This window comes from Alligator sinensis, unplaced genomic scaffold, assembly GCF_000455745.1.
Source record: "Alligator sinensis unplaced genomic scaffold, ASM45574v1 scaffold863_1, whole genome shotgun sequence".
Taxonomy (NCBI): Eukaryota; Metazoa; Chordata; order Crocodylia; family Alligatoridae; genus Alligator; species Alligator sinensis.
Genome location: NW_005843063.1, coordinates 140,429 through 155,707, shown reverse-complemented (window position 1 = coordinate 155,707; position 15,279 = coordinate 140,429). Strand labels below are relative to the sequence as shown.

Genomic DNA, 15,279 nt, shown 5'->3' with positions numbered 1-15,279 from the left:
AGCGGGAGCCATGGAGCCAGAAATCTATGCCAGCAATGTGCGACTTAAACCATGTCTGCATCCACCTGCTGTGTCTCACCTAACCAATTGTAAGCTCCTAGGAGCATAAACTATCTCTTTGTTCTGTGGTGTGTTCTGTATAGACATGGTGAGGGTCTGGTCCAGTTCTAGGTTCAGAGGTAATATGGTAATAATGAATACTGGTAGTTCATAAAGTACACGTAACCTGGAACCAGTGGGTTTGGAGACCTTGCCCTCTCTTACAGTCCTTGCTGTTCTGAATTACTTCCTTTTAAAAATGTTTGAGCCCAAATTTTATGAAATAGCCTCTGATTTTACATCCTTGAATTTAATCAGGCAAGTTGAAGTGGTGTCTTTTAGCATACAAGGCAGCTGCATCAAGGCTGGTGACCTGCTCGTTTCTCCTTATCCTGGTGATGATGAGGATAAGTAACTCCCCGCAAATGTGGGAAATAAGGGATCTCTTGGGTGCTGAGCTTCACTGTCTGGTTCTACCCAGTGTGGAGAACTTGCAAGGCGGGGCCGGGAGCAGGTATTATGTTGCCTCAGGCTTGGCAGGTGCGTAAGCTTTGCCTACCTCATACTGTCCTCCTGTTGTGCTTTCTGGGCAGAGGAGCTGGTTTGTGGCCCTTCAGGGCTTTCTGAGGAAACTGTCTGCTATACAGAGACCTGCTGTACTGAAGCTCAGGAGTTATGAGGCGCCGGCACATCTGTTCTGTCTTCTTGTCCAGCCCTGGCTTCAGGTTATAGCCTAGGATTCTGGCTTGGCCATACTGTAGCGGCAGCAGGGACTGGTCCTTGATTTCTTCAGGTGCTACACTATCTCCTTCTTGCAGGCAGGTCCTCACCAGCTGCTCCCGTCTTTTCTGCAGTGCTCTCACTTCCTGGCCCATGCGCTCCCGGCCTATGTCTCGGTCAATCTTTTCCCAGAAGGTTTGGTTGAAATGTATGTAGATTTCCCAGTCCAGCTTGTTCCAGTTCTTTATCTTCTCCACAGTGAAGTCTGGAAGGGGTGCTCGGGTGCTTCCATCTCTGCTATTGAGCGGGAAGGAGACTATGCTGTCCAGGTCCCAGCACAGTGCCTCCTTTAACAGCACCATGGACTCATCAAAGTACTCTGAGATCAGGATAAGGTTGAACGCTGTCTTGATGGCTTGCAGCATGAGCTGCACATGCTTGGCAGATGCCTCCCCATTGTGATTGAAGCCGAAGTCAAAAGTCATGAGGTTCTTAGCATATTGGCTGTCAGATTCTCCAGCCTTGTAGAACCTGGATGGCTGTTGGAGGAACTCCTCCAGGCTCTTGGTGTGGAAGAAGGCAGAAGTCCCTTTGTAGTAGGTGAAGGATGACTCCATGAGATGGACGGGATTCCTCAGGATGGCAAAGTAGAAGGTGGTGCTGGGCATCACTCTTTGCACCTGGAGGTGGGATTGGGAGAAAGAAGACTCAAAGGAGTGGAAAAAAGGAGAGAGAAGCCTACTCTTCCACTGTAGTATATACTGCCATCTCTACAGAAGGGTTAACTTGAAATCAGTAGTGTATTGGAGACTGAGAGAAAGACAACAAGTCCTGTCCATATGGTGCTGGGGATTAGACTGCTTTGGAAAAAGGGTTTTAAGGCCTATTGAGCAACTGCTGAATATGCTGATACCCAGGTCCAGGGTTGTGCTTGTGACGGGGGGCCCTGCTGGCAGTGGTGGAAACTGGAGTGTCCTGTATTTGCTTACAGATCAGTGACAAAATGGATAGCAGCAATGGAAGTCTCCCCATATAGCTCTGCTGACATGCCAGGCTTAAGCTGGAAGACTCAATGCCAAATGGGGAGGGGCAGCTTGCTCTCCCTGTCTGTGGGTGTTGATGCCAGCTGGGATGGTAGGCTTGTGTTGTGGGTGCACTACTTGAACTTTCCTGAACAGCACCAAATAATGGTGCTAAGCTTGATCATTTCAGCCTTGTTTGCCTCTGAAACCTCTCTCTCCCAGCAGCAGAACATAGCCTCAAACCTGGATCACTATGAGGCAGGCTCTCCAGGTCTGATGTGTGAGAACTAGCTGCCAGCAGGTGTCAGGGGACAGTGACATACCTCTAGTTTCAGTATGGATCAGCTCATCTTCATCAGCCCAGAGAGCTGTCCTGCCTACACCTCAATACTGTCTTCCCTCTTTCCCTGCTTATTTTCTCACTGAGTTCTTGGAGATTTGTTCCTTACCTCTGTCGGCAGGAACCGCATGTGGTGGCACAGGATGTTAAACTGAAAAGCTTGCCCAGCAACAAATCCCTCTACAAACTCTGCAGTGAAGTAGTGGGGATAAAACAGCTGACTGGCACCATCGAATGGGAAGGCGAATGTGAGGTTGCGCGTCTCGCCAAAGCGGAACAGGATGTTCATAACAGTGCTACTGGCGCTCTTGTGTACCTTCAGGAAAACAATGTGGGTTTTGGGCTTGCAGGCTGCCTCATCAGAAGAGTTGCCCACTATCTGCCAGTTGTCTCCCTTTGTATCTTCAACTGCTCCTCCTGCTTGAGGGGCTGCTATCTTGCTTGGGGATGATTCCCTCTCCATCCTTAATGGTGCAGTCTTAGGTGGCTCCTTTGCCTTTGAGACCCTGGGTGTTTTGCGGATAGGTATTGCAGCTAGTGTAAATGCACTGTCTTTTCCCAGGCTGTGGGAGCTTGTTGTTAGGGGCTGGCCTTGTAATGACCTAGCTTGTGCAGATGATGCCTTTGCAGTTTGCTCATTTACAGCAACCCTGTTTGTAAATGCTGGTTTCTTGCTGAAGGGCTCTGCAGCCTTTTGAGTAGTCCTGGGCTTCCTGCTTTGAGGAATCCCAGTCCTACCCACATGACCGCTCTTTGGTGCCCTTTTGGATACCAGGGGCTGGGATTTCAGTTTCTTGGATGCATGACTGGTCCATGGCTTCTTGCCATTTTCTTCTTGGTGTTTCTTCCAAAATCCTTCTTGGCTGTCTAAGCTTTTGTCCAGTAGTTTTGTTTTGCCAAAAGCCTGTCTCAGTTTCAGTATGTGTAGCATGTTCTCAGTTGATCCGAGGTTGGACACAGCTTTCTTCTGACTGTTTTGTGGGATATCACTTGCCGGGAGGTTGGGAGTCTGGTTGCAGTTTGGTCCCTTCTCAGACTGGAATGAGGTCTCATTGCCTATGGTTTGCTGGAGAGTTTGTCTCTTGAGTTTCTCATCACACCTGCAATTGCTGTAGAAGGGAAAATGTTAATGTGGAGACCTTTTTTGGATATGTGTTCTATAAGAACATACCAGAATGTTCTCTCTAATCTTACTGAAACCCATTGCAAGTTGTCAAACCCATGTATAGATTCATAGTATATGTCACCTCCCCTGTTTGAAATATCTTACAGCCATAGACAAGCTTCCAGTTATTTCTCAGCTACAACTGTTAAACTTCCACCTCTATTTACTATCCTCTGACGAGGGATCTAAACCAATCTAGACTTCACAGCTTCCATAACCTCCAAGTAAGACTTCTACCTAGATACTACAGGATGAACAAAGGCACTGGTGGAACCTTCATTTCTCCTGTTTCCTGTCTGTAGCACTGTTTAGACTCCTGGGCTAGGGACAGACATTGCACACAAACCGGTTCAAGTGATCAGAAACTGGTTTAAACCCTCCCTAAGTTGTGCTGGGGCCTAGGCAGGCCCCCCCCCTGCTCAGCACCATAGAAGGGAAGGGAGGGATGCTCTAGTGCTCCCTGGCTTCTAGCCTGAACCACTGCAGCTTGTGCCTGCATATCCTTAGTCCAGGGGGAATGTCTGTGCACTTGCAAACCAGTTCAACCTAGGCAGGTTAGACTAACCTGCAATAATTGAATCAATTTAGTCTCAAGCTTTTTAAATGTCTGTCCCTAGCCCTGAGAACTAGCCTGCATGGCTTGTGATGCACAAGAAGTCAGCCTTGATGATCTCATCATTCCCTTCTGCCCTTAAACTTTGTGGTAGTTTAGGAATGATGTAGCCATGTTGGCAGAGCAATTATGTGAGAGGCGGGAATTTCTTTCAATGATATTTTTTATCAGATCAACTACGAAGCTGGGATAGAGTTAGATGAGCTTTGGAATGCAAGACATTCTTTATCAGGTTACCCAAGCTTTTCTCTTTTCATCTGGCCTTATAGACTCACTCTATTGTTTACTATGATATGGGATTAGATCTTAGTCACAATCTAGTGGGGAAATGCCAAATGTCTGTGATATGAAGAATCTTACTGTGTTTAGAAGCTGTGAGTGATTTGGGGAGTGTGGATATCATGACACTGTGTATCCTGAAATGTGTATGGCTCAAATGTGCGAAGCAGTAAGAAGAGCCAGGTGAATAAGTTAATGGGTTTTTTCTCTTTGTAAATTGCTTGAAGAGTCATGATTTCTTCAGATCTGTGTGAAATGCTTGGTCTGTAGCTTGTTTACAACTGGTTTGTTGCATGTGTCTGGTATTTGCAATTCAAGCAGTTTGCACTGGACAAATAAGCCCAAATGCCTTGCTTCTGTTTCTTGAGTGAGCATGTAGCTCTGAAAATCAGGGGCATTTTTACACGTGCACATGCAAAGCACCCAGCACTGATGTGTGCAGTTGTATAAGTGGTGAAATGCATGTCAGTGCTGAGAAAATGGTGGCGGCGCACTTTTGGACTAAAATACCTCAGAGGTGCTTTAGTTCAAAGCGTACCACCACCATTTTCTGTGTTCTGACCTGCATTTTGCCACTTATACAACTGCATGCAGCACAGCACAGTTCACCTTGGCTCATGTGCAGAACAGACTTGATTAATTGAGTCTGCTTTGAAGTGGTGGATCTCCGGCGTGTTTAGGGTGAAAAAAAGGATGTGTATAAATGCCTAGATCAAATGTGAGATTCATATTCTTCAATGTGTAGGCTTCACCTTTTTGTCAAATGTTGCTGCCTGCCATTCACTGGGATGTACTTGAAAGGTGACCCCAAAGGGGCCTGGGCCCAGCTAAAAGGAATGGACTTGAGAATTTGGATTGAACTGAAGAAGGTAACTTTTTTTGGTGGTTTTTGTGGCAGCATTTGGACAGATCCTGCCTTAAACTGACCCCTAAAAAGTTCTGAGGGGGGGAGCATCTTGTGTTTTATGTGGAACCTACCTGGGAGATTGTAGCTTCTCCACAATTTGAAGCATCATGAAGAGGAGAATGAGAAGAATGAGGCAACTCCAGAGTCGTCCCAGCTGGCTCTTGTAGGGTGGTTTCAGTTTCCTGCAGGGAAATGGATACATTCGATTTATAGCCCAGGCACTCTATCTTGGTGGGGAGTATTCAACCACTTGGCACAGGTGTTAAGGACTCTTTGAGGCAGTGAAGAATCATGCTTAAAGTCCTTATAAAAGAGAGAGTGTGCTCTAAATGCATAGCCTCAGGTCCATATAAAGCCAATATACTTACCCAGAGCTTCCAAACTTAATATAAGCAAAACTCCTTCAGTACACACTGCTGTTTCTGCTGTGTGGTATTAGCTACCCCAAGACTGACTAACTCCTTTCGTTTTCAGGGCTTCTAAAATTTAGTTTTGGAGTTGCTATTAGAAGCCTCAAAAATGATGGGAAGTAATCAGTATGGCTACTATTAGATGCTTTGGAAGTGACAGGAGATAGTATCTGGGCCATTTATTAGAAGTCTTGCAAATGAGGGGAGAGATCAGTGGTGAAACCAGCTAGTTTCCATCAACTTCAAGACTCTTAATGGTCACCCTCTGACAGCTGTTTCTCCTTCTCTGTTTTTGACCCCAATTTTTTTGCTGTTAAACAGAGTACAGTTACATTCCAAAGTAGACTGGGTCTAAGGGATGCTATGCCCTTAAGTGACTTATGCCCATAACCAATACAGAGATGATTGATGTTTGTTACAATGTAAGCAGTAGGCAAAAAATTGAGATTGGTGTTTTGTTACACTGTTAAGCAAGGTTTGCATGTAAGTGGAGTACGCAGTACTTCTGTCTTTTTGTTTGTTTTCACTACAAGGTCATGTCCCTTTGCAAAGGTGCTCTTGCTGTGGAAAAAAGGGTGTGGAGCCAGCAACAGTTGATAAAGCTTCTGGCTCATGCTAAAGTCCTGCAGTGCTACGGAAACATCAAGTACTGGGGCATTTTAACTAACTGAGAAGTAAACGTTGATCATGGCTTTAATTTCCAGGCTCTTCTGTTTTAAGCTCTTCAGGTGAGACTCTGGTCTGAAAAACGACTGGGTAAAAAATGACTCTCTAACATGCAGATCAATAGCCTGTGTGTGTGTGCAGTCAGATGGGCTGAATGAGCAGAAATAACTCTTCCACGTGTTTTACCCTGTCTGTCTTGCGTAAAGAATGCAACCTGTTTTTTGACGCTTTGTGAAACAGCAATCAAAATCCGCACCAAGTGTCTGTCTATATTTGGGTGCCTGTTGTATCTGGAGCCATGGATGGATTTAAGATTTTGAAAAGGGGGGTGCATATGATGTGGTACATCATTGCATATAACACAATATATATTTTTCTCCAGATAAAAAGAAACTAGGAGCTTTACCATTAAGCTAAAGGTCTGGGGCTATCTTATTCAAATTGAGATCAAAACAAATATAACTTTTATTAGCAAGTACGTTAATTTGCTATATCACACATGTTATAAAACAGAACAACTTAGACGAAATTAATCAAAATATGTTTTCTTTATTCCTATAGTCATTAGAATTAAATGTACATCTCTTTCAGATTTATAAATCAAAATCAAGCCTCCTTGAGCATCTTGACAACATGCTGCCCTGTGCATTTCCAGTTCACTGGAAGTTATTTCCATACCTGAGTGAATGTTCACCTGAGTTAATGTTTTTAGCTAGAGTTAAAAACAGTCTGCAGGGCTATAAAATAGGAATTACATTACCAGGAGCAGCTACCAGACAACAGATTTGCAGAAGAAAGAATATCTTAACTGGTGAAACATTACGATCGTTAAAAAAGGCGGGAGGGTCCTTAACACTTGTGGAATGAAGAGTTTAGAAGGAATCAAGCAGATAATAATGAGCTATGAAGTCAAGTGATCTGCCTCCCTGCTGCCTCAATAGAAGTGCTGCTGTCACTGCCAGTTTAAACTTTGGGTGGACCAGGAAAGAAAAAGGGGTGCAACTGCATCACTTTATTCCCCTTGGATCTGCTCTTGTCTGCAGCTAAGCCCTGGCAAGCCTGGGTACTATGACTATGGTAGCATGGGGCTCTAAATTAGCCACCAAGGTACTTGCCCTGTTCTGTGGACTTGGATTCAAAAGGCTTGGGCTGACTGCCCTGCCACAGACTTCATAGACAAGGTGCTGAACTGTCTTGCAGTTCTCCATCTGTAAAGTGGGAATGATCACCCTTAGTTTCCCTCATCCCTTTGTCAAGTTTATTTATGTTGTCAGTTCTTTAAGCCAGGGAATGTGCCTTCCTATCTGTATATTATAGATTTATACAAAATACATGTGTGGTGCAAGACTGGCACAATGGAGCCTTGTCTCTGGAAATAACAATGTGCAATTCCAGAATTAGACCATTTCCAGAGTGAGCTCACTGCTGCACCTGCTCATTGGAGGAGGTGAGAGCAAAAGACTCCCTCTTCTGTCCCATAAAACTTCCTCTGTAAGGGAAATACCCCTGCAACACTTTCAAAATAACCGGAAACAGAGCAATGTGATAGCTCCTCTGCACTTGAACGCATTTTACCAGAAATATGTGCCATAACAACGTAGGCATGCACTCAGAGTGCAAATTTTCAAGGATTCTTAATCATCCTTTATCTTCAGGATGGTTATTTTCATATTCTATTGATGCTGCTGCTCCTGACAGAAGGAGATGTAGTTGCTAAATTTGCTGTGTTTTATATTGACCTATTTTTTAAGTAAAAAAGTGAAATTTTATGTTTTGCATCGAATTGCCTCAACTCCAACATTAACCAGGATTTAACTGGCCATGCCATTATTTGAGTTGGTTTAATAAAAGATATTGGATTTACCCAAAGAACCTTGTCTGCTATGTCTTTAGACTGACACGGCTGCAATCTACACCCCATGCCATTATTGGCCACTTCTTAACTGCTTTCAAACTGGACAGGATCACTGTGCCTCAAACTGTTACTAATGGGGCCTTTGCAATGACAACAAATGCCCTTGTGGACAAGTTCAAACCATGTTGCATGCTGCTGACTTGCATCCACTTACTATGCTACCTGGGGGCCTTCAAGCTCTTCACACTGGTGATGACATCACTTTAAGATGTCTGAAACAATATGCTGAAACTGCATATGCTAAATAAATAAACTCCAACAGCTGTAGAACTTCTGCTTAATTAAAAAAAAAAATACATACATATATTTGGATGGTGATTTAAGGAGAAGGGTCCCTCAGTTTCCAAAGTGATTTTTTTGAGAAACTTACAAACGAGTGCAAGCTAGTTGATAATGAAAGCATTCATATTGTATATTAAGGGTACGTCTATAAATGGTTAAGTACTGGTGTTTATAAGCATGTTATACACATTGGATAAGTGTAATAGATAGCTACCTGAGAGGAAATTGTTATAAATGGTTATAAGCAGCTTGTTGGGCTCTAAGAAGTGATCAGTCATTAGTAAATCACCTGCTAATTGTTTAATTCTTCTTAAAATGTACATGTATAAGAAGGAGTTGAAAACTGAATTATCATGCCTTCTAGAAATATGAGAGGGGCAAAGATTTCTTAGTCGTATCTTTTATTGGATCAACTATGGAATAAAAGATATCACCCTAAGAAGTTCTTGCCTCGTAATTTTGGACTATCATGACTACATCACTCATACATTTCATATATCTGGCTTTGGTAAACTGAGGGAACTTAAGGGTATATGATTTAGGATTGGATTTTGTGCATTGTTTAAATTTTATAGATTCCATTTTGCTTGTATCTGGTGGTTTGAACTATCCTCAGAAAAGAAGCATCTGAGAAAACCATGCAGTACAGTCCTGTGGAATGTGGCCATGTACCTTGGGAAAGACTGTGCTCTTCAAGGCAAGTGTTCTCCATCTTTGATTTTAATCTTCTTATTGATTGTGGAGGGTTGGGCAAGATCCTTTCTAGAGAGCTTGTCTGACTTGGCTGACAATGCTTGTGGACGGTGTTCCCTCCCAAAGCTTCTGTCATAATAGTGAAAACAGTTGAATCTGGTCTGATCTATTCTCCATTCATCAGACAATACAGAAGTGGTTAATGAGTCGATAAAGATTAACTGCATTGTGTGCAAATATTTATTGAACTGTTCCTGATCCTCTGTTTCTCAAACACTGACTCTCACAGCCTACATTGACTTGCTGGAATAGTGGGGGACTGGCCAAATTCTGCTGAAGAGTTTGGCAAGGTATCGGAGGATTGTTTTAATGATTGCAGTGGGCAAACATGATGCAGATAGCCACAGGCTGTTTCTCATGGAATTAACTAGGCTAAAGCCCTTTTCTGCAGTGCTTGGAACAGAATTTTTGAGCTGCCTTCCTCACTCGCTTGTCAATACTTTGGAAACCTAAGACAGAAAATGATAAAAATGCATCGGTTTGGGTGAAAACTTGGCCTTGTTGAAGCCTATGGCAAAACATCCATTGACTGCAGTAGGGTCAGGGTAGTTACTTTTATTTTCATCTGCTGGTGTCCTAGAATTGCTCCTTGAATTATGCATTTGCCCCTGAAGTGGGCTGGATAGAAGAACCCTGTTGTTCTTATGTGTGTTTGAATCAGAGTCCCCTTCCCTGAACTCTATCACCATCTTATTGTGGTAGTACTTTCAGATACCAGCCAGGGAGCCTCTTAGTACCAGATGCTAGAAATGAACAGGATTGTCTCGTGAGTTGACCACTCTAAATGACAAAGAGTAACAGAGGACAGGACAAGAGAGCTGTTCAATGGTGAAATCTGGTGTATGCTAATCAGCCATCTCATCTGCCATGCCTGACTACCCCCTCCAAAAAAAAGAAAAAAAAAAAAAAAAAAAAGCAGCCCTCACCCTGTGCTTCTTTACAGAGCAAAGTTTGTCATTAGCCCACTGAAAAACACTGATCACCTCTGAACGTGGTAAGTGAATGCAGGAAGCATGGTCAACACTGTACCAGCTGGCCGGGCTTCTAGTTTAAATTAAAGTCCATCCCAAAGAAGGCCACATTCACCTGTAAGCAAGGAGCTCTTCACTTTAAAATTAAATTTAACCAAGGAGCAGAAATACAAGCTCTGTACCCTTGTGCACCTAGTGAGATCGTCGTTTGTATTCCTGTTATGCAGCCCTTGGGCTTGCAAGAGAGATTGTTTCTGGCTGGGGCAGAGATGAGAAACACTGTTTCATGTCCTACTGAAGGTTTAATGGTCTCATCCATCTGAATTTCCCCAGTGCTTGTGCAGAGCTTGTCAGGTACCCCCACAAAGGCTTCACTGGGACATCTCAGATCATTTTAGTACATTTGGACATGAACAGAGAAGAGAGAGCTTGGACTGTTTTTTATTGTTTTTAAAGGATTTTCTTCTAAAAAGGAATGATATGGAAGAAATGTCTCCACTTACTTTAGCAGGCGCCTTTTGACATTCAGCATGGTGTACAGGAGCATTTGCAAGGGAAGCTGGCCCAGTAAGTGCAGCCCAGCTGCCTTCGAGATTGGAAAGGTGCAAAAACAAATATATTTTGCCTTTCCTGGTGGACTGTTTCATGTGGCCCCTCCCAGCCCTACGCCTGGGCAATGCAAGTGGAGGAGACATTCCAGAGCATGCACTGAACCTGGCACTACTCATAGCCAGCGACTGGTAGACTGCCTTGAGTTAGCGCTTTCAAACCGACAGGTGGCAAACAATGGTCAGTTTACACAGCTGGGCTCAGAAGGCCACTACTCAGTATCAAATGTCCTTGAAAACCCCATTTAAAATGCATGCATCTAATGAGGAAATTATCCTGGTAGGTACTGGGAAAGGAAAGGATAGGGGAACAGCACGTGCTATTTATGTCCATGTTGGTGCTTCGCTCCATGCTGAATAGCATCTGTTTGCTGCCGTGATTGTAGATCTTGTAGATTTTAGTGGTTGTCTGGTCAATTTTGTTCTTTTGCAGCTGTGTGTGCAAGGAAAGGTTAATTCCACTTCCCTCCCATTTCTGTGGCTATCATCTGATGCCCACTCTCTCTACACAGCTGCATGAAATTCTCTGTTGTAGCTGCTACCATGTGCATTCCAGCTTAGTCACGTTCATATGACAACTTATTCTCTCCCTGTGTACCTATAAAATACAACAAAAAATCCTTCTATAGGTACATAGGGAGCAAGAAAAAATCAAGCCCTGCTGTGGGTCCCCTACTGAATATGGAGGGGGGAGCCCATACTGAAGGCCGAGCTCCTTAATTCTTATTTCACATCAGTATTCTTGAAATCAAGCATGAACTTGTCACCTGTCCAGAGACTCGGAGAATACAGTGACGACAGTACTCCACATAAAATCAGCCCTGAACAGGTGAAGGTATTCTTAGAGCATTTGGATGTTTTCAAGTTGCCTGGGCCAGATGACCTATATCTGAGAGTCCTGAAAGAATTGTCCAAACTCATAGCGGTGCCTCTGGCAAGGCTGTTCAAAGAGTCATGGAACTCAGGAGCTATCCTGAATGATTGGAAGAATGCTAATGTGGTGCCCATCTTTAAGAAAGGGAAGAGGGATGCCCTTGCAAACTATAGGCCAGTCAGCCTAACTTCCATCCTGGGAAAAAATCTTTGAAAAAATCGCCAAGAAAACCATCAGCCTCAAGCTTGTAACTGGAAAATATGGAGAAACAACCAGCACAGCTTTGTCGAGGGGAGGTTACACCTAACAAACCTGATGTCCTTTTATGACCAGGTAACTAACCAGCTGGACATGGGGCATGAGATAGACATCATTTAACCAAAGTTCAGCAAGGGCTTTGATACTGTTTCCCATGAGATTCTCTCAATTAAGCTGGAGGGTACTGGCCTAGACCAGGCTACAGTGAGATGGGTTGGCAGCTGGCTCAGAGGCTGATCCCAGCAAGTTGTAATTGATAGGGTGGCCTCATCCTGTAGGGCCATCTCCAGTGGTGTCCCCCAGGGATCGGTGCTTGGGTCCATACTCTTTAACATCTTTATCAATGACCTGGATGAGGGATTGGGAAGCGCAATGATTAAGTTTGTGGATGACACCAAGCTGTGGGGAAATGTGGGCACATCTGAGGGCAGGGCAAGTATCCAGGATGACCTTAACAGGCTGGTCCTATGGGCAGAACATAATTAGATAAAGTTCAATAGGGATAAGTGCCGGGTCCTTCATTTGGGTAGGAAGAACCTTTACCATAGCTATTCAATGGGTGGTGGACCACTGGCTGGCACTGCATCCGAAATGGACCTGGGGGGTGACAATTGACCAGAAGATGAACATGAGCCAACAGTGTGATGAAGTCGCCAGCAGGGCAAATAGAAGTCTAGTGTGCATCAGCCAATGTGTTGCCAGTAGATCCAGAGAGGTCCTCCTCCCCTTCTATTTGGCATTGGTAAGGCCACAGCTGGAGTACTGTGTCCAGTTCTGGGCACTGTACTTCAAGAAGGATGTGGATAAGTTAGATAGAGTATAGAGAAGGGCCACCCATATGATTAGGGGCCTGGAGGATAGGCCCTATGAGGAGAGACTCTAGCAACTGGGCCTGTTCAGTCTGAGTAAGAGAAGACTGAGAGGTGACTTGATAGCTGTCTACAAGTATGTCAGGGGTGAACACTAAGATCTAGGGGAGCAGCTCTTCAGAATGGTACCCCTTCGGAGGATGAGGTCCAATGGGCACAAGCTAGCGGAGGAAAAATTTAGGCTGGACATAAGGAAAAACTTCTTTTCTATAAGGGTAACTAGAATCTGGAAAACACTCCTAGCAGAGGTGGTGCAATTGCTATCCCTGGAGGAGTTCAAGAGGAGACTGGACAAGCACCTTGTGGGGTTTGTTTGACCCCAATTCCCTCCTGCCAATGGCAGGGAACCAGAATCTATGATCTTACAGGTCCCTTCTGGTCCTTCTATTCTGTGATTCTATGGTACGACTTCCAGCGGTGTTCTTTGGCCACATCACCTGAATAAGTTGTAAGAAAGACTAGCAATGACAGGCGTAGAAGAATCATCCTCTGAACTTCAAGGAACATGCAGAGAAGTCTTAAGTAGGTTTTTGAAAATGCTGCAGACCATTTAGTTCTGTAGCTTAAATAATTTCCTCATTAATGAGCTAGGGGGAAATGTTGCCTAGATGCACGTTATTTTATAAGAGAAGGCTCTAGCACTTCTTGCCCTTTTCTCCAAAACAGATAGGAGCAGTTGCTTCTGAAGGCTGTCATCCACTTGGCAATTTCTGGATTGCAGTTCCATGCATAAGCAATAGAATAGATTTGGCCTCAAGGTTATAGTACTGGAAGCATTCCCTGTCTACATTGTTGTGGTCATCCAACACTTGAAAATAAACAAGGAAGAATACTGTTATGTACTGTGGTAATGCAATGTCTTATGCACCCTTCTCACCTCCATCATTGCTTTTCCTTTAATTCAGCCTCCTTCCTCCACCTGTTTTAAAATTGTTCAACCTTCATCAGTTCTGACTTTGGCAATTCTATTGTTCTGGCCCTTCTCTAATTTCTGTTAAAGAGCAACCCTGTTGGAACCATTGGTGGATGGTCTCAGTTACCCGGGGCAGGACAACATGTCTTCAAAAGTGTTGCATACTGGAGGATGTTAATGGCTGCTAGGAGTGGGTATTGGATTTATACATCATCACAGAGTTGGTTAAGGAAGCCAATGGATACACCGAATGCTCTTCCTTCCTATGAAACTCCTTTTACGCTGTGAAATAGCTGGAGGAAAAAAAATGAAACCAGGTCCCAAGGTAATGCGCAGTGTTCTGTGCTGGGTTCTGGGAGAAGAGACTTTGCAGTCATTCTTTGTGGATAAATATGATTGAACCAAAGCGAGTGCTTGTCTCAGTGATGCTAGAGCTCCTTGTGGGGGCTGTTTGCCATTTCTCTTACAGTACCATCTCTGCTTGGACTCCTTGTTAGTGTGCCATGAAATTGTGACCAACTGTGGAAAGTTTACACCCTGCTGTGAGAAGATTATTGTTGTCGTTTCCTTCCCGGGACTTCCAATGTGACATTTTAGCAACGTGGGTGTGCCCTTACCACAACTTTGCATGCTGTTGCTTTTCTCTAATCCTTCTGGCTTCCCCTGAGAAATCCTAGAGCTGTTGACTGCATCTTCCTGAAGCTGAGAGAGAGATTTATTTTGTGGCTCTTCTGTTTTTCTTAAACTATAAAGCCATTTCAGTCAGAGGCATTACTTCCCATGGTAGCATTTTCCTTCTCTTTTCCACTCCTCCACCCTGCCCACTGTAAATTTATTCTGTCGTCATGTCATTATGACGATGGACACTGAAGTGGGAACATCCAAAGCTAAAAACCTTGTTCTCTTCAGTTGGGCATTGTGTGAAACCTCATGTCCTCTGTGGATCAGATGAATTTGAGGACACAACACTTGCTGATCACTGATTTACTTCTATACCTCCTAACTCTTCTTCCCTTCCTCTCCCTGAGACTGACTGTTGGCCAAATTGGCTTTCTTTTTAGGATAGTTTTTTGTCTCCAGACCTGATCCCATCTGTGCTTATATTTTCCAGCTATGCACAAACTTATCTGAGATGCTCATGAATTGGTTCATCGGTGTTTGGATCAGCAGCCTGAGTGAATTAGTGTCTAGGTTAGTTGTAAACTGAATATTATGCTTATTCGCTGGGTGTAATTAATTTAGACAGTATTGTTCATGTTTCTTGGCTACAATTTATCAAGCAGGTTGCTAGATCAGCTACAGTGAATCCTCTTCTTTGTAAGCACATGTATTGATTTGAATAATGACATCTTCTACAAGCATTCATGTTGACAAAAGCCAGTCTTCTGGAAAGCAGACAAGTGAACACAGCTGAATCAGAAGCTGGATTTCACTTGCATGTTTGTAATAGCCCAGGTAGGCTTTTCAAGGTCACTCTCATTGTCCTTGTTCACAGGGAGAAAGGCTAGAGTTACGGTTAGGCTGCCCTGCAAGAGAGAATTTGCTGGGGAAACTCAGAAGGTATAATTGCTGTCAGTGGTTTTAGAGGTCTATTTTTAAAAGCTGGTCTATGGTACCTAGATCTCTGCCTTGTTCATTAGTACAGCAATGGAAATGAAATACAGTTTCCAGAATC

The 15,279-nt window shown here is 43.8% G+C and overlaps 1 protein-coding gene across 1 annotated transcript; it reads right to left on the bottom strand.

Moving 5' to 3' along the window:
- Positions 1-599: 599 nt before the first annotated feature.
- On the bottom strand, positions 600-5,194 carry LOC102387140 (galactose-3-O-sulfotransferase 2-like). The gene is made up of 3 exons (XM_014526499.2): positions 5,157-5,194; positions 2,231-3,230; positions 600-1,439 (listed from the first exon to the last, which is right to left on the bottom strand). Exons 1-3 carry the CDS (start codon positions 5,192-5,194, stop codon positions 600-602), a joined length of 1,878 nt encoding a protein of 625 aa, XP_014381985.2.
- Positions 5,195-15,279: the final 10,085 nt, after the last annotated feature.

Excerpts from the sequence above, each read along its gene's own strand:
- LOC102387140 (XM_014526499.2), bottom strand. The coding sequence starts at position 5,194 with ATGATGCTTCAAATTGTGGAGAAGCTACAATCTCCCAG. Across the intron at positions 3,231-5,156 it reads GAGAAGCTACAATCTCCCAG|CAATTGCAGGTGTGATGAGA; the intron begins GTAGGTTCCACA and ends TCCCTTCTACAG. Across the intron at positions 1,440-2,230 it reads TGCGGTTCCTGCCGACAGAG|GTGCAAAGAGTGATGCCCAG; the intron begins GTAAGGAACAAA and ends TCCCACCTCCAG.